Source organism: Echinops telfairi, unplaced genomic scaffold, assembly GCF_000313985.2.
Source record: "Echinops telfairi isolate 266 unplaced genomic scaffold, ASM31398v2 ScPeMD7_443;HRSCAF=831, whole genome shotgun sequence".
NCBI lineage: Eukaryota > Metazoa > Chordata > Mammalia > Afrosoricida > Tenrecidae > Echinops > Echinops telfairi.
The window spans coordinates 54,373,711-54,397,489 of record NW_022104341.1 but is presented as its reverse complement, the minus strand read 5'-3'; the positions used below and the strand labels follow the sequence as shown (position 1 = coordinate 54,397,489).

General features: G+C 39.0%; 1 protein-coding gene and 1 pseudogene across 6 annotated transcripts in view; both read left to right on the top strand.

The window, feature by feature from the left end:
* Positions 1–23,779, top strand: part of LRRC7 (leucine rich repeat containing 7) — a 595,712-nt gene that overhangs the window by 385,220 nt on the left and 186,713 nt on the right. For all 6 annotated transcript variants that reach the window (XM_045292109.1, XM_045292107.1, XM_045292106.1 and 3 more), the window contains exon 9: positions 7,330–7,393. In XM_045292109.1, the coding sequence (XP_045148044.1) occupies positions 7,330–7,393 (64 nt within the window). The remainder of the gene's footprint in view (positions 1–7,329; positions 7,394–23,779) is intronic.
* LOC105978267 lies at positions 13,195–18,222 on the top strand (annotated as a pseudogene).

The following is a 23,779-nucleotide window of genomic DNA, read 5'->3' as shown; positions in this document are numbered from 1 at the left end:
TAGATCAAGGATCATTTCTTAATCTATTCTATTTTTTTTAAACTATAGTTCTTTCCCTAAAGTCTATTGAGTAAGGTTTATAATGCTCGGGGCTGCTAACTGCAAGTTCAGCAGTTCAAATTTCCCAGCCACTCTGCAGGAGAAGGAGGCTTTCTACTCTCGTAAACAGTTACAGTGTCTGCATTCCACAGGGCCGTTCTACCCTGTCCTATAAATTCATTATAAATCAGGATCAAATTGATGGCAGTGAGATTTTTCAGTTTGAAGAATTAATTTGTGTCATTCTGACAAAGAGGAGAAAAAGTGAAATAAAAGTTATCATTAGGGCTAAAACAGCAAGTTGATTAACTAAAGCATTTACTGTTATACTGCAAAGATACTTCAATTTATAAATTCTTTGTAAATTAAGCATTTTAGATTAATTAACCAAATATTTTTCACTTGTTTAATAAATATCATTGAGCACACAGTAAATCCTAAGCACGAAGACAGGGCTGATGAGAGGTCATGGTTTTTCTCTTCCGATAAGTCACCCCTTCGTGAGTGACATTAAGATCTTCTTAGAAATAACTGTTGATCTGAGTTCTTACTGTGCTTCTAAGAATATTTCAAGGATTAATAATGAACAAAACAAGCATAGTAGGTGATTTTATGTAGCCTACCACCTATCAGAAATTTCAGAAAATGCATTCAATTTACTAATTTATCATAATTGTGATTCATGCTACCCCAAGGAAGTCAGTGATATGAGAAAGAAAAATGTCTGGCTTGAACTACAATTCTCCATATGATAGGGTAATATCTGTACGCCTACAAGGAAGGTCAGTCAATACAACTATTATTCAAATATATTCAACCATGACAGCCAATGATGAAAAAATTAAAGAATCTAGCAACGTCTTCAATCAGAAATTGAACAAATACGTAATCATGATGTATTGATAATTACTGGTGATAAGGATGCAGGAGTTGGAAATTAAGAAGGATCATTAGTTGGGGAAATTTGACCTTGATGATAGAAATGAAGATGGAAAACACGTGGTATGTTTGTGCACGTACACTAATTTCTTCATTGAAAATACTTTTTCAACAGCACAAATAGTTAAATAGTTACTATACCTATGAAGCTGGAATACACAAGAAGTAAATTAACTACATCTGTGGAGAGAAATGATGAATAAGCGCAATATCATCAACCAAAATAAGGCCAATGACTGAGTGTAGAACAGACCATCATTTGCAAATTCACATTGAAGTTGAAGAAATGGAAACAAGTCGATAGGAGGGAAATATGGCCTGGAGTAGATGCCGCCTGAATTTAGAGACTCTTTTAGGAACAGATGTGCTGCATTGAAGACTAACTAAAAGCTGTTGTGGGATGCCATCAAGAACAGCATACAGGAAGAAGGGTCCTTAAAAAGATGGACAAGAAAGAAAAGACCAAAGTGGCTACCAGATGATAATCTGAAACGTATTCTTACACATTCAGTAGCTAAAGCAATTGGAAGAAATGATGAAGCAAAAGAAAACTGTATCCAAATTTTCAAATTTTGCTGAAAAGAATTAGAATATAATTGCAGTGGTTTATTGATGAGGCAATGACAGAAACACGAATCAAATTTAGAAGAGGCCATGGGTGAAGATCATTGCAGGATGCATCTGCAGGAAAGGAGAGGGATCTAAAAGGTCACTGTGCCAAAGAGAATTGACTGACTGACTTTCAACCACATCAAAACCAATGGGATTGAAGGAAGAAATCCCAGCTGTTCCGAAGAAAACTCCAACCAAACTCACTTCCATCGAGTCAGTGCCCACGCGTAGCAACCTTACAGGAGAGGAGAACTGCCTCTATGAGTTTCCAAGACTGTAACTGTTGATGGGAGGCGAAAGCCCCATCTCCCAAGATACTGTAAAAAAAATCAGGTTTCAGGATTTGACAGAAAACCCACTGAAATGTTCTAACAAATTAGTGAAGCACTGGAAACAGTAACTCATCTACGCTAAGAAATTTGAAAGACTGCTACCTGGCCAACTGACCGGAAGAAATCCATATTTGTGTCCATTCCAAAGTGGGGGAAAGTGACCCACAGGTTGCAGAAACTTATATCTCATAGAGTATTATGTTTACATGAGACTGGCACATTTTGAGCTGCATACATTTTGGTTTTATCCTGTCAAGCACAAACATAGTTTTACTATTGTCTTTGTTTTTAAAATGTGCTAAAGAGTTGTGTAAAGATGTCAAGTTTCTTGGGGTGGTCCGTGATAGTTACATAATTTCATGTCAACATGATATATAGAAGTGTAGGGCTGGAGTCTAGTCTGTCAATCAGGTCACAGCCCGATGATACCTCCTTGTGGGTGTGGCCTTCTCATAAGGAAGGTTTGGGGACTCTCCCACTCACCCCACCCCACCCCACCCACCTCTCTCTCCCTGGTGGTCAGACTAGTAATGGTGCCTCATCCAGCTGCCCTGCCTCATCACCTGTGGGTCATTCCGGGTTCTGCTCCACATGGCTGGGTCAACCATGGACCCCAGTGGACTACGTTGCTGCACCAGGCTGTCCCATGCCACGGCACTCCCCCAATGTGCCCTGTGTGCTGCCTGTGAGCTGGCACTGCTTGTCTTGCCACCACTTCACTTGCCACAGCTGCAGTCAACCACTTCGTATTTCCACACCGTGGGCCCACCATGATCTGCTTCATTCCATTTCAGTTTTTAAGACCTTCAATTTTTCTGCAGTCACACTCAGTACGGCCCAAGTTCTGGCTATTCGTTGATGGCTGCAACCATTTCTTCTCATTTTCAGACATGCCCTATCAGCAAATGAAGATCCCCAAAGCTGGCCCTCGAGGTCCGTGCCATTATGGGTGACTCCACTTTGAAAGGCAGCTCTCCGTTAGTCATGGTTTGATTGCCTTCTGACCTGGCACTGTATCTGACAATGTCTGCTGCTAATCATGAACTTTTCAGTGGGTAATTCCTCAGAGGTAGACCGCTTATTGCTTCATCTTCATTGTCTCTTTGGTATGGAAGCTCTGCTGAAACCTATTCACCTTGCGTGGACCACTAGTATTTGAAATACCAGTGACATAGCTTCACGCATCACAGCACACACAAGCCACCACAGTATAACAAACCAATAAATGGTAGAGTTTAACTTACAGAGTACATATAAAAACCATAGCTGTGATATTGGCTTAAGATATGATAATGATCAAGGGAAGATTTTTTTAAAAAAACATATGAAATATTTCATTATACAAATTGTGTTACTGACCATCAGACATAGAATTTTTACCTACTTCCTGATTTGTAAAGATATAAATTTATATTTCTTCAAAATTAGATGTTCCAAGAGTTGTTTTTAAAGTATGTCAAGTTCTGGACGATGTTGTCTTGAGGGCAGATTAGGATGATGAAAATGGTTTATTCTCCAAATTTATAGATGCTCTTTCATGAGGCAGATTATTAACAAGGAAGTGATAATGTGGTAAAATGGGTAGAACTAAATTACCAAATGCAAATGCCCATTAAAGACAAGACACAACATACACAGAATGAAAGGACACTATATTTTCTCCCTAAGTCTCAATAAGAGAATTAACACGCAGTGACACCGAAGAGTTTTCTAGTTCTCGTGGCATGACTATCCACTAATTAAAAAGTGCTTGAACGCACTTCAAAGAGAAGTTAAAAAATAAAATGCATATGCTTATGCCAAGACATTTGTAGAATCCTATGAGAGCCAGCAAACCAGAGTAACAGTGCCCGGAACTGTGGCGCAGATGACAAAATGCCAGCTTTATGTGACTGCCCAGATAACTGTACGTTTGCATAGATAAAACCGCTGAATCTGATAAAAAGCAAATCATAGATTACACCATTTTATCAAAGTGACAGATGCATTAAGCTACTGCATTATTTTCCATCACTGCGACAACTGAAATCTTTTTGAGGTCTGTAATTGGATGAATGTTACACAGTCATAACCTGATAACAACACTCGATGCTATCAAGTCCGGCCTGACTCCCAGTGGCCTGTAGGACACAGAGAACTGCCCCTTTGGGCACACCCAAGCTGGTCTTTGCGGGCGTGGCAGTGAGCAGCTCAGTGGGAGCTGTGCCTCTGTGCCACCAGAGCGCCTCCCTAACTTAATATTAAGGACTTAATTTTTATAAATGCAAACCAAAATAAGAGTATTTAGACCAAAATTCCCCTAGACTCCAGTAACAAAAAACCGAAAATGCCAAATAGTACATAAATATCAATCTTTACCGAGTAGCCATTTTATTTAACTCTTTATTTAAAAATAAAGGTTCCCAATCCTTAATTTATTGCCCTTTTCTCCATTAAAGGAGTTAAGTTTTTAAATATTTTAAACCCATAGTCAGTTACCTATAAAACATTAAAGACTAGTATATACTAGAAATCCACAAATTACAGTTCACATCTGGTTTCTCTATTGTTGTAAATGCACATATTCACTAACTCATTTGACATTTGGAATTTATGATAATAGCAAAAATCTATTATATGACTATTTTCCACATTAACAACATGTTTTGGGCAGTTTGTTCTAATACTGTGACAGTGTAAGATACTAATCTTCCCGACACAATCACTGAAGACAAAACGTGTGCATAAGCAAATGTGATGAAGAAAGCTGATGGTGCCCATTTATTAAAGGATACAGTGTCTGGGGTGTTAAAGGCTCGAAGTTAAACAAGCAGCCATCTAGCAAGGAAGTAATAAAGCCCACATGGAAGAAGCATCCAGCCTGTGTAATCAAAAGGTATCGACAGGAAAAGGTATCAGAAGTTTAAAAACAAGCAATAGTGCCGACGTGAAGGAACACAGGTAAGGTGGAGACCCAAAGCCCATCTGCAGACAATTGGACAGTCCCTCACAGAAGGGCCTAGGGAAGGAATGATAAATCCTGGGTACAGTATAGCACTGATGAAACACAAGTATTCTCTAATTCCTTAAAATTTTCTCCTCCCACTATTATGGTCCTAGTTTTACCTCACTAACTTGCTACTCCTGCATCTGTACATGGGTACAACCGAGCTCTTATGATGCACAAATTCAAGACAGAGTATGTCCTCAGAAACAGTAGGGGGATTATTAACTTCCTGAGGATATGGGAAGAGAAGTGGGGAAAGGAAGGAAGGGGAACAGATAGCTGTGCTGACTGTATAACCCCTCTCGAAGGAAATGAACATCAGGATTTAAGGAGAATGGTTGCATGGGATGGTGTCAGTTAAAGCAAAAATAATAACATTATTAATATATACTACACTGAGGATTCAGGGGGTGGCAGGGTGCGGGAGGGAAGGCATAAAGGGAAGCTGATATCAAGGAGTTCAAAAAGAAAAGAAAATGTACTGAGAATGAAGAGGACAGCCATCGCACAACTATGCTTGATCTCGTGGAACTGTGGATTGTAATAATATCTGTAGGAGCTCCGAATAAAATGTTAAAAATAAATCCATAAAAATGTTTCAAAGAGAGCAAAAGGTGTAAAGCTTTACAAGAACACAGTGATGCTCATGTACCAGCTCCAGCTGCTTGGTGCTGCACTGATGGATCTGAGAGGTTGGGGCAGACTCTGTAGGAGCCACAGAAACTACAAGATTGTTAAATGTCTCACCTACTTTTGGACATTGGGTCCAGTCACTGGAGAAGCTGTCATGCTAGCTAAAATAGTCATCAAAAAATGAAGAGACCCACAATAAAGTGAGTTGCTATTGTGGCAACAACAATGGGCTCGGGACCAAAAAAATGATTGTGAAGATGGCCCAGTGCTTAGCAGGATAGCTCCATGACAAGTGTTACTTTGTGGACTGTTGATGGATATTAAGCACTAGTGAGGAATCATTGATTCATGAATGTACAAAGGTCTTCAATTCACAAACATGAGTTGAGAAGCTATTTGCTTTGTGAATAAGAATGCAAAGTAAGTTCTTCACTCTCTTGGAACTTTTTGATCCAGCAGGGGAAATAAAGAATTACCAAACAAATAAAAAACGGCATGATTTTTGTGGTACATTTTAAGAATAAAACAGAACATTAATATGCAATGTGCTGTGCTGTGCTGTGCTATACAGTCAATTATAACAGCCCCATATGAAAGAGGGGACATATAAGAAATTAAATGGAAAAAACAATCTCAAAGCTGGAAGTAATAATGGAATGATGGGAGAAACTAGTCTTTTCGTCGTGGTTGTTAAATGCTGTCATGCTGATTCTGACTCACAATGACCTTACCTACAACAGAGCCTCCCGGTTCTACACCAGCCTCAGAGTTGTTGTCATCTTTGAGCCCCTTGTCGCAGTCCTTATGTCAGTCCGCCTCGTTGAGGATCATCCTCCTTTTACTGACTTGCTACTTTGCCAAGCGTGATGTCCTTTTCCAGAGACTGGTCACGCCTATCAACATGGACAAAGTATGTGAGATACGTCTCTGTGTGAGACCAGACTTCCCACTTCTAAGTAGCATTCTGGTGGAACTTTTTCCAAGATGTATTTGTTCAGTCTTCTGGCAGTCCGTGGCACTTTTAATATTCATTGGTACAACATTTTCTGATCCTCCTTTGTCATTGTCCAATTTTCACAGGCATATGGGCAATTTAGAACATCTTGGCTTGAGTCAGCCACACTTTAGTCTTCAAAGTGAGGTTCTTGCTCCTCAGTGTTATGTTTTCTTATGCTGTGTGTTTCCATGAGAGGAGCTTGTAGAATGCTGATTGTATCTGTGGTATGCTAGAGCATCCTTTACATTTGTCACCAACTCTTACCCAACTTGACAAATCATTAATGCTGTAGCAGCATTCAAGTTTCTATGGTCTGGAGATAATTTTAAGTTTATCTAAAGTGAAAATTCATCTAGAAGAGTAATAAAAGGGGACTGATGGTGAAACTGTGGTCTTATTGTGGAATTTTATAATGATTTTCAAAGAATTTATCCCATTTACTTGTTCCCAAACATGGAATTGCTAAAAAGATAGATGATGGCGCCCCACCCAATCCCTCTTACTGGTGCAAATATTAATAAACTCTCCAGGTTTTTATTCAACAGCAAGACCTACAGCCTACTGACAGTCTGGTGTTTGGTGATTAATACTGTATATCATGGTAAGCTACTAAAGGATTTCAGGTGGAAACCTTTATACAATTCATTTTATTTGCAATTTCATTTTTTGCTGAAGAGTTCTCCTGTTTCTCTGTATTATAAAATCGGGTAAATCTAACAGGTGACAGTTTGACTGACTTATGGAGCAATGTCATACACTGTCTCACAATTTTTTTTCTCCTTCTCTTATAGGTCAATGCATAAACTGGCCCAGTTGGAAAGACTTGACCTAGGCAATAATGAATTCAATGAGCTGGTAAGGAAATGGAGTTTCTAAACTTGACTAATACACCATGGAAGAGTATTTTTCCTACCCTGTTTCCCCGAAAATAAGACAATGTCTTAAATTAATTTTTGCTCCCAAAGATGCGCTAGGTCTTATTTTCAGGGGATGTCTTATTTTTCCATGAAGAAGAATACGGTATACATTTATTGTTTATTGTTTTATTAAAAGAGACCTCGCACTTCCTGTCTGCTCTGGCTGCACTGCAGCCAACAGTGAGCTGCGTGGCGGCACCCGCCGCTACAGTCCTGAGTCCAGAGTTACAGTAGCTTCAGGGAGGCTTATTTTCGGAAAGCTCTTATTTTCAGGGGGGATGCCTTATATTTCAGCTAGAGGCAAAACTGTGAGTAGGTCTTATTTTCGGGGGAATGTCTTAATTTCGGGGAAACAGGGCATGTTTATGTAATTGCAGGTGAAATCATCGAGTGTACATTTGTATTTACCAAAGGTAAAACCTGTAATAATGTCTGGGAAGTAAAGGGATTGTTTGACAATATATTGAGGCACAGAAAACTGGATAAATTTTGGATTCACTATAATGCTTAGTCAGTTCCAACCCCATATGTACAGAGCAGAACTAATGCATAGGATTTTCAAGGTTGTGATATTTTGGAACCATATCTCTAGCCCAGTGTTTCAAGGTACCTCAAGGTGAGTTTGAACAGTCTGCCTTTCAGCCAGGAGGTAAATGCTTAACCATTTGCACCGTTTTAATGTGCACTTTATCGTATCTAAGAACTCTTCATCTAAGAAGAAACAATTTCTGTTTGTATTAACACCAATATTACCTGCTAATCATAAACTCAGTCACTTTTCCCATATTTTTGCAATTGTCCTTTATTTCATAATGCTTAGTTATTTGGAGAGTATAATTATGGAACTTCACATATCTGAGGTTTCTCACTGTGGGTAGCTGCCTGTCATTTCCATGGCAGTGACGACTTTTAATGGAAAAATACTATGATATTTCTCAGATAAGAGGCCTCTAGAAATAATGTCATGTGAAGGAGAGGGTTTCAAAGCCCAATCTAGATATTGACACCTAGTTGTTTGTCATTGGGTGATTCCTTTTATGTCAAATGGTAAGAAGTCAAATGTGGAGAGCAGATTACTGTAAGTTAACAAGCGTAGAATATGAAAATCCAGTGAGAACAGACGTTTGGTAGCTTGAGAAACAACATCAATAAGGTATGAAATAGAAAGATCTACTTATGGGTAACTTTGTAATAATAGAAAATTCTAAACAAAAGAAGCTACTTCATGTCTGGAATAGCAACAACCAATATAAAATATTATGCAAATTTCTGGAAATGAATAGATTCTTAAAATGTTTTTGTTGTTTTATTTTGGATTTTGTATGTGTGTGTGTTTAGTTTCTTTCATGGCTTATCTTGTTAAATATTAAATTAGCAAATATTCTGTTAAGCAAATATATACAATTAAAAGAAGTGCAAAGATGTTTTAAATCCATAATCTCAACACCTATGTCACTATTATTCATATTTTGTGCTACAGTATATCCATTTTTCTCCTTTTACTTTTATAAAAGAAAATAAATTGATCTGGGATTGAGTCAGAGATAGCAGGCCATTAGATTGCTATGGCCTGTAACCTCTAAAGATCTCTGTATACTCTGAACAAAAAGCTCTTTTAACAGTTACAGAATCATCAGAAACTTCCCAACTGTGATAAAATTATCACAGACACTAAAAAAGAACACGTTTTTAAATTCTCAATAAGGCTAAAACTCCTATAGTATTTTAGAGAGAGAGAGATTTAGCCAATAAACTGTCTCTAAAGGGCCTTCAGGGTGGAGGAAATAAATGAGGCCCCAAAGCAAGTCACCTTGAATGAGACATTGATCATATTGAGAATCAAAGCCTGGAACACGGTGGGACTGGCGGATTCAAAACCGTGAAGGCTGTGATTATTCCTAAGCCAAACTCAGCTTCCAATTGCAGGCTCCCTCACTATTTCACTAGAAGGCAATGATATAAAAAAAATTAATAACTTAGAGCCCCATCAAATCTGCTGTGGAAGCCTCCATCAGGAGTTACTTAGGAGAAACAAAATGAACTTTTCTGCAAACTAGGAAAAATAGAAGAGGCAGAAGAAGAGGGCAGGAGCGCGTGGCAGCAACCCAGTAACAATGTTCAAGAGCTTCTCTAGGTCATATATTTAGAAATGATGCTTCCTGGTCATAAATTATACACATGCGCAGTTCTAGAAGAATGCCTTTAAAATGCTGGTACTTGTTTACCAACAATGCATAAGAATTCTCATCCTCATCAAGAGTTGATATTGTCAGACTTCTTGGTTTTGCCAATATAATTGCAATAAAATGGCATCTCATGATTTTAATTTGTCTGCTCATTATTTTTAATGAGATAACTGATGGCAATCTTTGGTATTCCGTTACTGCTTCTAGATAGATCTTCGCAGGGTGCCCTTCCCTGTGTGTGACCTGCTTGTTCTCTCCATTGTAAGACACGTTCAGAAGGAACTAAGACCCTCCCGACTCTGGGATGACCCCATTAACTTTATGAGCAATGCCAAATAGGATTTCTGTACCCAACCAAGGTCCCATCCGCCAGACAGAGGATAAGATGTCAGCATATCGTTAGGGGAGATATAACTATCTATGACATATGCATAGCACATTCTGTGCTTATTTAAGAAGTCTCCCCTCCCTAAAGTCAGAAAGATCTTGTTGTATTCTTTTTTTCTACGTTTGAAAGTTTTATTTCTCATGGTAAAGTTTATTTCCATCTGAACTTAATGTTTTATATTAAGTGGAGTATTTTTTCCTTAACAGATAGTTTTCTTATGGAATAAGCAGTGCTTTCTTTCCACATGAAAGTGAGTTTCCATATATGCATAGGTTAGTTTCTATACCCCCTTCCTTTGTTAGACAATTTAACCATCTGGGTGCCCAAATCATATTATCCTAATTAGCATGAACAATAAGTTTGGGTGTGTGACAAGTAAACTTTCCTTAGATTCATACCAATCCTTTTTGCTTATGATTTTTTTAAAACCTATATTCATAGTGATATTTGTATACATTACTCCTGTGTGCTTCCTGGCTTTCTAGGCTCATATTGCTCATTGATTTTGAAAAATTCTGTCCTATGTCCTCAGAGATCACATTTTATCAAGTCTGACTCTCACACCAGGACTAGCATAAAATGTGAATAGGAACATGGAATTATAAGTGTTAAAAATGCTAATGATTTTAACTATTTTGGCTTTTTCTGAGAAAAGTAACAGCAATTTTTAGAAATTTATTTCTTATCCTTATAAAGAGTCTATTAGTCTCTCATCCTGAAACCTTACCTATATTTATTCTCCAGAATTTTTTGCAAGAAACATCATTTTGAGAGGGTTTTCAAAATTTTTTGAAGTTACCAGCATGCATATTTCTAAACTATGAATTATTCAATGTCTAAATTAAAGAACAAAAATTGGATTTTAAAAAACAAAACATCAAAATGATAGCAGAAATAGTTAAAGACTAAGAAAAAATATTTTATGATTAAAAATATTATTTTTCTACATGCAGTTCAAAGTTGGGTTGAATTTGAAAGTTCAGAGACATTATCAGAAAATGAATAGTATCATTTTTAATTCTCTAATATTTGACTCTAGGTAAAGCAGGTTTTATTAAAACATGTCATAAATTCAGCCATCCATAAATATGTCAGAGAATTTATGATCCACAAATTTTCTCTTTAGAAAAGTTTCAAAAATACTCTGTACTAGACAAAGCACCAGTTTTGAAGGCTTACTAAGACTACAGATTATAATCAACAAGAATGTTTTAGTTCATTAGTCAAACTGAATTGGTTTCCATTGTCGTCTTGCCATTTACCTCATAGACTCAAATTAAAATTTCAAATAAATTAAGAATTTTGGAATGGAAGAACTGTGAGACATAACTGAAAAGAAATGTCAGAAGTTATATTGAATATCTGTTTAATCGATGTAAATAATTTGAATGTGTTTTCATAGAAATCTGATACCATTGAATACTTATGCTAATGTATTAGATTATAATTGAAATTTATTAAAATTGAATTAAACACATTCTACATAAAAACAGCAGTTTGACCTCCCTAGTTGACCTGAGGTGTTCACATTTTTAATTACCAAGAAAGCTCGTCTACCTTCAGCAAGCACTACATTTACATATCCAGTAATTTCCTTTCTAACTAATTACAATAGTAGTTTGTAATATGCATGCTCATCAAATTTTGTCAATTATTCTTCAAGGAAAACTTCTGAAGGAGAATGAAACAATGCAATCCAATAACAGGCCACTTCAATGGTAGAGAAAATATTTGGGACATTCTAATTCTTAACTCTTCCATTTTCAAGAACTTGTAAAACTGGTTACTTAAACTCAAAACCAAACTCATTGCCATGAAATCCATCTGCCTCACAAAGATGCTAGGGGACAGGGTAGACCTGCCCCTGTGTGTTTCCAACTCGTTACAGGCGTACAGTCTCCTTTTTCTCCCTGGTGGTTTCTCACGGCTTACTGTGCAGTTGGCAGCAGGCAATAGCCAAACAACTTCTATACCATCTGATTGTATAGATTTCACGACATGGACAGAGATTGTTAATTTATCAGTAGAAACATTGGTTATTTAAGTTCTTGTTATGTTTTAGATACCATTGAATCATTTCCGTCTCATAGCACTCTTATGTACTACAGAAACACTGCCCAGTCCTGCTTCCATCTCGTCAAGGGCCTTCCTCGCTTTCCCTACCCTTCTCCTCAACCAAGCACAAAGTCCTTTTCCAGGGACGACTCTCTCTTGATCACATGCTCTAAGGAACATCTGGTTGCACTTCTTCCAAGACAGACTTGCTCATCTCTTGGCAGTACATGGTACTTTCAATATTCCTTGTCAGTGCTATAATTCAGCTTCACTTTTCTTCTTCGGTCTTCTTTATTCAATGTGCAAATTCCACAGCATATGAAGCAATTGAAATTACCATGGCTTGGGTCAGGCACCCCTCAAAGTAACATCCCATCGACATTTGAAAGAGGTCTTGTGCAGCAGATTTTCCAAATGCAGTGCATTATTATATCTCGTCACTGCTACTTCCATGAGCATTGCTTGGAGAGTCAAGCAAGATGAAATCTTTGGCATCAATCTTTTCCCCATTTATCACTATGTTACCTCGGGTCCAATTTCAAGAATTTTTGTTTTCTTCGCCTTAAATTGTAATTTACATTGAGACTTCTACTTTTGATCTCCACCATCAGGTGCTTCAAGTCTTCTTCCCTTTTAAGCAGCAAGGTTGTGTTATCTGCATATTAAAACTTGTTATAAGCCTTCTTCCAGTCAGATGCCTTTTCCTCTCAGCACTCTAACTCCTCTGACAGTTGCTCAGCATACAGATTGAGTGAGTGTTGTGAGAGGACGCCACCTTGCTGCACCCCCTTCTTCAAGTTAAACGATGCATTATTTCCTTGCTTTGCTCACAGAATTGCCTCTTGATCTATGTACAGATTCCACAAGAATACTGTTAGGTGTTCTGAACATCTCATTCTTCTCGAGGCTGTCCATAGTTGTTCTGATCCATACAGTAGAATGTCTTTGCATAGTCAATAAATCACAAGTAAATGTCTTCCTGATATTATCTGTTTCAGCCAAGATCCATAAGATGTCAGCACCGAGATCCCTTGTTCAGCTCCCTTTCAATGTACTGCATTCAACTGTTGTTGAATGATCTTCAGCAACATTGTACTTCCATCAACGACAATGCTCTACAACTTGTGCATTTTGGGGAGACATCGCTATTTGGAACAGATATTTGGAATGACCTCTTCCAGTCAGTTGGCTATCTTCCAAAGTTCTTGGCATAGACAGATGTTTCCAATGTTTTATCAGCTTGTTGGATATTTTAATGGTATGCCATCAGTTTCTGGAGCCTTGTTTTTGTCAAATGCCGTAGGTGATGTTTGGACTTCTTCCTTCAGTGCTATTAATTCTTGACCATATCCTGCCTCTTGAAATGGTTGAAAGTAGACTAGTTCTTTGATAGAGTGAACCTGTGTATTCTTTGCATCTTCTCTTTGATGCTTCCCACATCATTCAATATTTTGCCCAATATTTTTGGTGTTAGGTGCCACTGAGTCAGTCCCCACTCACAGTGACCCAATGTACAACTGAACAAAGCACAACCCGGTGCTGAACCATCCTCACAATTATTCTTGTGTTTGAGCACATTGCTGCAGCCATTGTGTCAACCTGATGCCCTTCCACTTTGCCAAGCATGATGTCCTTCTCCAGGGACTGATAACACGGCCAAAGAATGTGAAATGAAGTCTCACCTTCCTGGCCTCCAAGAAGCATTCTAGCTGTCCTCCTTCCAAGGCATCTTTGTTTGTTGCTTTGGCAGTCTGTGTACTTTCCGTATTCTTCGTATTCTTCGCCAGCACCATAGTTCATATGCATCCATTCTTCTACAGTTTTCTTTACTCAGTGTCCAACTTTCACATGCATACGAAGTAGCTGGAAAATATCATGGGTCAGATCAGGCTTCACTTAGTCCTCAAAGTAACATCCTCACTTTTGAACACTTTAAAGAGGTCCTGAGCAGCAGATTTCCCGATGCAATGCATTGTTTCACTGCTGCTTTCATGAGCATTGAATGTGATCCCAAGCAAGACGAAATCCTTTGCAACTTCAACCGTTTCTCCACTCATCATGATGCCCATAGAACCTTTTAATGTGGCAACTCAAGGATTGGACTTTTTGTTCAATTAGTTCAGTTCAAAATAAGTCAAACATGTTTTGTCTTTTGGGTTTTCTAACACTAGTTCTATGTACATTTCATTGTACTACTTCATTTTGTTTTCTTAAGCTGTCCTTTGAAATTTTCTGTTTGGCTCTTCCGTTTGCCATAGCTATTCTATGATTGAGAGTAAGTTTCAGAGTATCTTCTGATATTCGCTTTGATCTTTTCTTTCCTGTATTTTGAATGACCCTTTCCTTTCTTCATGAATAATGTTCTTAATGTTGTCACACAGCTTACCAGGTCTCAATTCAATTTAATTCAATTCAATGCATCAAAATGAAATTCTTGAGACACATGCACAAGGTCATATTTTGGCTCTCTTAGACTTGGGTTAATTTTCTTCAGCTTCACCCTGGATTTATATAAAAGCTATTGAAAGCTTGTTCCCAATCAGCCCCAAGCCTGCTTTTAGCTATTTATATTGAATTCCTCTATTGTCTCCTCCAGCAGAGGAGTCTGATTTCTGTATAATCAGTTCAATTTCTGTATATTCCATCTGGGGAAGTCCACATATATAATCACCACTTTTATTGTTGAAAGATGGATATTTGCAATGAAGAAGTCGTTGACCTTGCCAAATTCTATCATGGGATCTGTAGCTTCATTTTGTCACCAACTACTGTCCCTTCATCTTTATTTCCAACTTTTGTATTCCGGTCACCGGTAATTCTCGATGCATCTTGATTGTAAGTTTGATTAATTTCAGACTAAAGACGTTATAAAGTTCTTCAATTTCTGCATCACATGCTTTAGTGATTGGTGCATAAGTTTGAATAATATTTGACCAATATATTTATCTTTATGTGGTCCATTTCATTTTGATGACTTCTAGTTTTCTTAGATTCACATGTTGTACATTCTAAATTCTGGTTATTAATAGTAGTCTGCAGGTGTTTCTTCTCATTGTCACATATACCTCATCAGCAAATAAAGGTCCTAAAGGCTACTCTATCGACATCATTATGGTCAACTCTACTTTGATTACCTTCTGACCCAAGGGGCTCATCATCTGCCATTTCTCTGACAATACTCTGCTGGCATTTACAAGGTTGTCAGTGGCTAAATTCTCGGGGGTTGACAGCCTATCCCTCCTTTGTAGTCTGTCCTAGTCTAGAAGTTCTGCTAAAACCTGTTCATTTTGTTTGCCACTGCTGGTATCTGAAATATAACATAACTTCCAGCATCATGGTCACCGCACTAGGACAAACTGACAGACAAGTGGTGGGATTTAAGTTATTGGTGTTTGTTTTTGTTTCCAGCAGGGTCCAATCAGGAGATTGTACTATACCAATTATTTACCAAAGATACTTTATTACAAAGAAAAGATAGTCGTGCATTAAAGAATTGAAAAAACAAAAAGGGAACACTGAAGTATCACGGAGGCATCATCTTCAAGAAGCAGTTAACACCCCAGGGTGAGGATCAAAGGGCAGAGGACAGTGCAAGGTATTATAAAAACTTAGAACTGCAGCTTGTACCTTCAAAGAGATGTACTAGCTGGCTGGTGTTGCTATCCTGAGGAGGAATGATTAGTCTGGTTTTGGCTGGATAGAGCATCTACCAAGTGGGACCAACAACTGTTGCCAAAGCTTAGTGGTGCTGTCAGGGTGAAGACTTGCTACTGTTGAGGTGTTAACAGGACCAAGATATTTAAAAATATATAGAAGAAGCGGATCCTTTCTTCCATCTCCAGTCCCTCATTTTCCTCCCATTCTCCTAATTGGACCAAATGCAGAGCCAGATGCCAAAAAAAAAATGTGGTTTGCATGATTCTAGTTGCAGAGCTACAGAATATAGAAGAGTGAGTTTGAAGCTGAAAGACAATAGCTGAATAATCACAAATTAGTACTCTGTCCTGAGTACAATAGACCAAGCAAATATTTGCTTCTGTCAACTCAATTTTGGCATCATATGCAGAAAGCTTTCCCTGTCCCTAGAGGGGCCCCAGCTCCCCACTGGCACTATAGAAATATTTTTGAAGGAACAAATGCAGAATATGACTGCAAACGGGAAGAGTCAATGATCAGAATCAGGTCTACACAACATATGGCAATTTTTATTCAAAAGGATTCCTGGTAGTGTTTCAGCCAAGATCTGTGGTTTGGAAATGCTTGCTGTTCTTTGGGAGAAAGATGTAATGGTCTACTTTTGTAAAACAAGGGTGGTTCTATTCTGTCCTAAAGAGGCTCTAAGGGGTAGAAAGAGCATTTTCATTTATCTGAGATATGAATCTCAATCCACCTGATGACATATTTCCATAGTAAAGTTAGAAAATTCTCCCCAAGGAGTTATACTTTACTATGTAGGATTTTACTTCAGAGGAGGAGAAAATTGCAGTATCTACTTTTATGTATCTGTTGATGTGGAGCTTCAATAAGCAAGATCCACTATCACAAATAAAAAATATAAATATTAAACTTATTTTCTTGCTTTCAAATTCTGTTTCTTAGACATAAATCATATTTTACTTTTTTCAAAATAACAGTTTTTGTTGTTGTTGCTATTGTTTTCTATCATGGCCATTTCTCATTACTGTTATATCATGGTTAGGTACAATTAATTAAAACAATGATCTCTGTCTTTCCATAAAGGCATTATTCTAAGAATGGCATAAATCTCAATGTTATCTAGTGTCCTAGTGATTCTGTAAACAGTTTCTAGAGAGTCATAGTAGTAGTAGGGAGGATTCTAAAATGAACTACAGGATCCACATCCAGTTTCTCAAACACTAATAAAAGTATTACTGTAAAGGGATTTTGAGGATGTGATCAAGATCTCAAAGCAAGATCTTAAGGTAGTTTAGCTTGAGGATGGCCTAATTAGATGGTTTCTTAAAAGGCGAGGGGTCTTTTGGATAAGAGAGATTGGAAGTATAGAAGGACCAATAGAGGTGTCCATGTGGCAAGGAATGCAGTTGATTTCCGGAGTCAAGGCAGCTCCAGAAACAGGGACTTCAGTCCTATTACCATAGCAAAATGAATCTTACCACATCCACATGGGACCCCAACCCCCATGGGAAAGAAGCCTGGACAATACCTTGATTTAGATCCATGAGACCATCAGCAGAGAAGCCCTGCACAGTCTGATTGCTTTCTTACAGAAAAGTGAGCTAAAAAGGATATTGGTTTAAAACTCTATATTTTTTTATTCTGTTACACAACATTAAAAATTAACCATTGTAATTTACTCACTGCTCTTGCAAAGATTACAAAATAATTGAAAAGACTCACACGAGTCCTTCCAAAGGACTTTTCATAGAGAAAAAGGGTACAGGTCTGGCTCCCGCTCTCACAGCCTTTGCAGCGCGCTGAGCTACGTAGAGAGAGCGCTGGGCCAGGCAGAGCCGCGGGCGAAATGAAAACACAACAACATAGGCAAAGGTGATCCTAAGAAGCCGAGAGGCAAAATGTCATCATATGCATTTTTTGTGCAAGCTTGCCGGGAGGAACATAAGAAGAAGTATCCGGATGCTTCTGTCGATTTCTCAGCGTTTTCTAAGACTTGCTCAGAGAGGTGGAAGACCATGTCTGCTAGAGAGCAGGGGGCATTGGAAGACATGGCTTAGGCGGACAAGGCCCATTATAAGAGAGAAATGAAAACTTATCAAACCTCCTAAAGGGGAGAGAAAAACGAAATTCAACGATCCCAATGCACCCAAGAGGCTTCCTTCGGCCTTTTTCTTGTTTTGCTCTGAGGATCATCCCAAAATCAAAGGCGAGCAGCCTGGCCTGCCCATCGGGGACGTTGCGAAGAAATTGGGAGAGATGCGGAGTCACACTGCGGCCGATGACACACAGCCTGACGCGAAGAAGGCCGCCCAGCTGAAGGAGAAATAAGAAAAGGATATCGCTGAGCACCGGGCTGAAAGGAAGCCCGGTACCGCCCAAAAGGGAGTCGCCAAGGCCGATAAAAGCATGAGAAAGAAGGAGGAAAAGGAGGATAAAGACTATGAGGAAGATGGAGGAGAAGAAGATGATGATGATGAATAGGTTGGTTCTAGAGCAATTTTGTTTTGTTTTGGCTATAAAGCATTTAGCCCCCCTGTACACAACTCACTCCTTTTAAAGAAAAAAATTGAAATGTAAAAAAAAAGATAAAGGTTACAAGAGAAGAGGGTAATGAGAATGCAGACAAATATCAGGGTTTCAAGGAATATCTCAGTTAATCTTACCAAGGCTCTTTTTGTTCACACAAAGACATGCCTCATCTTTGGATCCCGCCAAAGAGAGTTAAACTAGATACAGTAAATGCACGTGAGGTAGAGATGAAGGGGTGATTTGCTGTCTTGGTTTCAGAAGAGCTTCCCGACGTTGTCACTGAGGTCTTTCATACCTCCTATACAGGTTGTCAAACCTGGTCTCAAGAAACTGTCCCAGTGTAGCCGCCCCAGGAAATTTCAATCACTAAGTGGCACATTATTAGTTATCCTGCCAATCTCTCCTATCATAGAGCTGGACCGTTCTAATTGGTCATTCCTGTAAAGTCCTTTTTTTTTTAATTTTATGAACTTTCCTCTTTTATTTTCCCCAGTTCCCAAGCAGGTTGCTGCATATTGACCATGATGGGAGGGCAAACATTAGGTAACAAAACTCCAAAGTCATGCCTGAACAATCAATACGCTGGCCAGCCAGTGGCAACACTAGGGCTGGTGTTACCCAGTGTGATAACTCATGCTATCGCCCTGCCTCCTGTGAGTCAGTGATCAACACCCTCCTGTGGGGCAGAGTACTGCTGTCTGGAATCGGGCACTGCACCCAGTCAAAGAGAGGCCAGACTGCTTCCAGTCTGCAGGTCCCTTCAGTTCTTCTCTCCCTGGGCTAACGCAGACACTCTCCCCTATCTCTGCCCAATGGTGAGCACCACGGCCTGCTTGCGTGGACTCTGACGAGAGTGGTGGTGAGGAGTTATTGCCCTGGCTATAACCAACCCTGGCTGACACCAACCTGACACCAAGCCTTGCCAGCCCCACATCCTGGGGTGCGAACCTGCCCATCCCTGCCAATGCCATTTCCATAGCCCCTGGGGACACTTTGGTGTCAATCTCTCTGACAGTGTCAGGGGATGTGTTCTGAACCTCTACATAGCCCTGTGAACCCTCTGTGAGCAAATGCCTGGTGTGCTGCATTCTAGTTGGGTTCCCAAAATTGAAGACAATGCTTCAACCTACTACCTCCTCTAGTCACTCTTAAGAAATAAAGATTTACAGCCTTGAAGGATATTTATAAAGCTCTAAATACAGGCATGTACATATATTTATATATAACAATAGGGAAACTGATCTATGTGCATATATTTATATGTTAGTATTAAAGTAGCAGACAAACAGTACTCAAGTACTCCCTCAATGCAAGAGCACTTTGTTCTAATAACCTGGCATTCTGTGGTCCTCACCTTGCCAACACGATCACTGAAGACAAAATGGGTGCATAAGCAAATGTGGTGGAGAAAGCTGATGGTGCCCAGTTATCAAAAGATATAGCATCTGGGGTCTTAAAGGCTTGAAGATAAACAAGCGACCACTCAGCTGAAAGGCAACAAAGCCCACATGGAAGAAGCACACCATCCTGTTTGTTCATGCGGTGTCAAATGGATCAGGTATCAGGCATCAGAAAACTCAGAACAAAAAAATCATACCAATGTGAATGAGGGGGAGCACTGAGTGGAGACTCAAAGCCCATCTCTAGACAACTGGACATCCCCTTACAGAAGGGTCACAAGGAAGAGACGAGAAGGTCAGGGTGCAGTATAGCACCATGGAAGCACCCCTTTCCTCTAGTTCTTTAATGCTTCCTCACTACCATCCCCACTATCATGACCCCAGTTCTACCTTACAAATCTGACTAGATCAGAGGATGTACACTGGTACAGATAAGAGCTAGAAACACAGGAATCCAGGACAGATTAAACCCCTCAGGACCAATAATGAGAGTAGTGATATCAAGGGGGTAAGGGGGAGGTGGAAGGAGAAAGGGGGAATCAATCACAGTGATCTACATATAACCCCCTCCCAGGGGGGTGAACAACAGAAAGGTGGGTAAAAGAAGACATCAATCTGTGTAAGATAATGAAAAATAATAATACTTTATAAATTATCAAGGGTTCATGAAGGAGGGAGGGTGGGGAGGGGGGATATGAGTTGATACTAAGGGGTCAGGTAGAAAGAAAATGTTTTGAAAATGATGTTGGCAACATATGTACAAATGTACTTGACACAATGGATGGATGGATTGTGATAAGAACTGTAAGAGCCGTCAATAAAATGATTTTTTTTTAAAGATTTACAGCCATGGAAACCATGTCTACGGTCATTATGAGGCACTCTAAATCAACTGGATAGTTGGGATGTTTGGGGTTAGAGGTAAAGCTGTATTCTCCAGTGAGATGTACAAGAGACATACGAAGATCAACACATTGTGCAATTCACTACTGTCTGCTTGTGCCAAGTTACCTAGAATACTGCCAACTTTTCTCTGTCTGACCCTTCCACCAATATTAGAACCAAGGGGGCAAATCTTTAATAAGCCGTCCTACTTAGTGAACTAAATAAGTACTAAGCAATGACCATCTAGAAGTTTTTCAATTACTCCTTATGGACCAACTCTGATCTGTTTGTTCTTGGCTCCTGCTGCTCCAAACCTGTGGATTTTCTTCATTTAAATTGTTGAATAGTTTATATTGCTCATTACTTACAGAATAATTATATTATCACACAGGCATAAAAGGGGAAAACAGAAAAATCTCCCATTCCTACTTCCCTGAGATACGCACAGCTAGGTAACAGCTGCCCTGCCACTGTGTGTTCTGTGCATTCATCTGTTTACTCAAGAATCTGAGAGTAAGCCAAAAAGTGCTGCTACTAAAATTCCAGTTGATACATTTGTGGGTTTCCTCAAACAGCACGTATTGAAACATATATCTCTGCCATCAGTGAATAGTAGCAAATGCTGGCCTTTGACAACTTGTGAATTAATAAATAGTAAGTCGACTTCAGATGTCAAATGGGCTTATTTCACATCTCTCAAAGTTTTCATTGAAATGGCAAGTTAAAAGTGATTTGAAAAAAATGTTGAAAAGCAAAAAAAAATAAGTAACAAAAAAAAATGGAAGAAAAAAAAACATAAAAATATGTTGATGCTAGTAAATGGAGGTTGAAATCAAGAAACCAGAAAATTGGAAAATTTGTGAAAGATATAAAGTATATTTAATTCAATTAAGAAAACTCAATGTTAATCACCTTGTGACTTGGCATAAACCAAAGAAGTTCCTTTGGGAAGTCAGAATTGCTTTGTTCTTCGAATAAGGAGACCTGGTGGCATCGTGGGTTATGATTTGAGCTGCTAAAATAAATGACAACTGGAAAACTGAATAGTTACTTTATTTTTATTTTAACAAAATTTAAATAGTGAAATGTAAAAAATGTGATTTTACATTTCAGGTCTTCAATTTTGCATTTTAACCATTTAAACTACCAATCTAATCTCCAGATCATTTACCCTGTCCCCCTTTCTTAGATCTCTCCCCTTGTGGATTACTTCACCCAAGTTAATATCTCTCCACTTTCTAACCTACTGCTTCACTTTTCTACCTTTGCCCTCCCCAGCCCTCACCTGGTAACCTCCAAAGTCCATTTGCTTTTATATGAAAGCTTTGTCTTGCCCAGGGGACACACACAATATTTATCCTTTTGTGATTGACTAATTTCAGTCAACATAATGGTCTCTAGGTGGCTCTGTGCCATGAGGTGCTCTGTACTTTCAACATTTTTTCAGGGATGCATAATATTCCACTTTGTTACGTACCAAAGGTGTTTTTTTCCATTCTTCTGCTGGACAGTTACGTTGTTTCCATCCTCTTGACATTGTGAATAGTGTTAGGATGAACGTGGGTGCATAAATGTTCATGCTATGACTGTAGAGTGTCTTTTAATAGAAAGCAGTAGGGGACAGAGGACAGTTGATGGAGTCATGGAAGGATGGGAGAGAACAATAGGCTCGAGGAGTTTGGAATGGGTAGATTTGACTGGTGCGTAGATCATTTTGTAAATTAAAAGGAAAGGAGATTCGGAAACCAAATGAGACAAGATGCTCCTGGTCTTTGTATGCCATGTAAAGACGGGAGGAAATTTCAAGCAGGAGAACAATATATTGAGGTCTTAATTTTACATTAATCACTCCATCAATATTTTTTTAATTGTGATAGGACCTGGAATGTTTTAAAGGAACAACATAAAATATAGATGGTTGAAGTAATTATATTTTAGGAAATAGATTTATGAGTAGAATTAAGATGGAGACAGAAAATTATAAAAAAGAAAAAGCAGATGGATTCAAAAAATAAGGAATGCATAGAAAGAGAGTTAGAAAAAAATAATATACATTATTTGTAGCGTGGATATTTGGTGAATAGTATTGCTATTAATTGAACTAAGAGGAAAAACAAGTTAATCAGGGGACACCCTACAGGTGGAAATGCCTGAAAGACAGCTAAACTATAGCTAAAATAAATGTGCCTCAGCTAGAGATAAATGTTTGCTAGTCACTGGCATAGCTGTTGACTCTGTGGAAGTGGATAACTATATAGAAAAAATTATATATTACATATATTTAATTTTTGCTGCTAGGATTCCAGTTCATACATGTAGTTTTGCTGCTAGGATTCCAGTCCATACATGCAGTTTATTCTGCCCATTGGGAAGATTTCCCTTCACCACTCTCCTTTAGGGAAATCCCAGAAAGGGGCTGTAGTGCTGCTGCTGTCCACTTACGAGTGGCACCTGCATATCGTGCAGAGCCATCTGTAAACCAAGAATGACTTTTTTGGTCTTCAGTTAAAGTATGGTAAGGAACTCCCCAGGAGGCCATTGGTGCAGACTGGGAGAAAGGAGCTAATGTGACAGGAGTGGAGACTGTGGGCATTTGGGCCACTTCTTCATGCAGCTTAGATTGTCCCTACAGGTCCTGCTTTGGCTCGATCTTGTATATACCACTTCCATTTAACAATGTAGTGTTGCTGCGCACGTCCAACTTTATGATTCCGTGGGTCAGACAATACCCAGTTCATGATAGGTAGTTCAGGCCTCATGGTGACTTGGTGGCCCATGGTGAGGCGTTCAGTCTCCACCAAGGCCCAGTAACAGGCCAACAGCTGTTTTTCAAAGGGGGAGTAGTTGTCTGCAGAGGATGGCAAGACTTTACTCCAAAATCCCAATGGTCTATGTTGTGATTCACCAATAGGGGTCTGCCAAAGACTCCACACTGCATCTTTATCTACAACTGACAATTCTAGCACCATCGGGTCAGCTGGATCATATGGCAAATCATATCCCAGTGGCAAAGCAGCTTGCACAGCAGCCTGAACCTGTTGCAGAGCCTTTTCTTGTTCTGGGGCCCACTCAAAATTGGAGGCTTTACGTGTCACTTGATAAATAGGTGGAAGTAGAACCCCCAAGTGAGGGATATGTTGCCTCCAAAATCCGAAGAGGCCCACTAGGCGTTGAGCCTCTCTTTTAGTTGTTTGGGGGCACCAAATGAAATAGCTTGTCCTTCA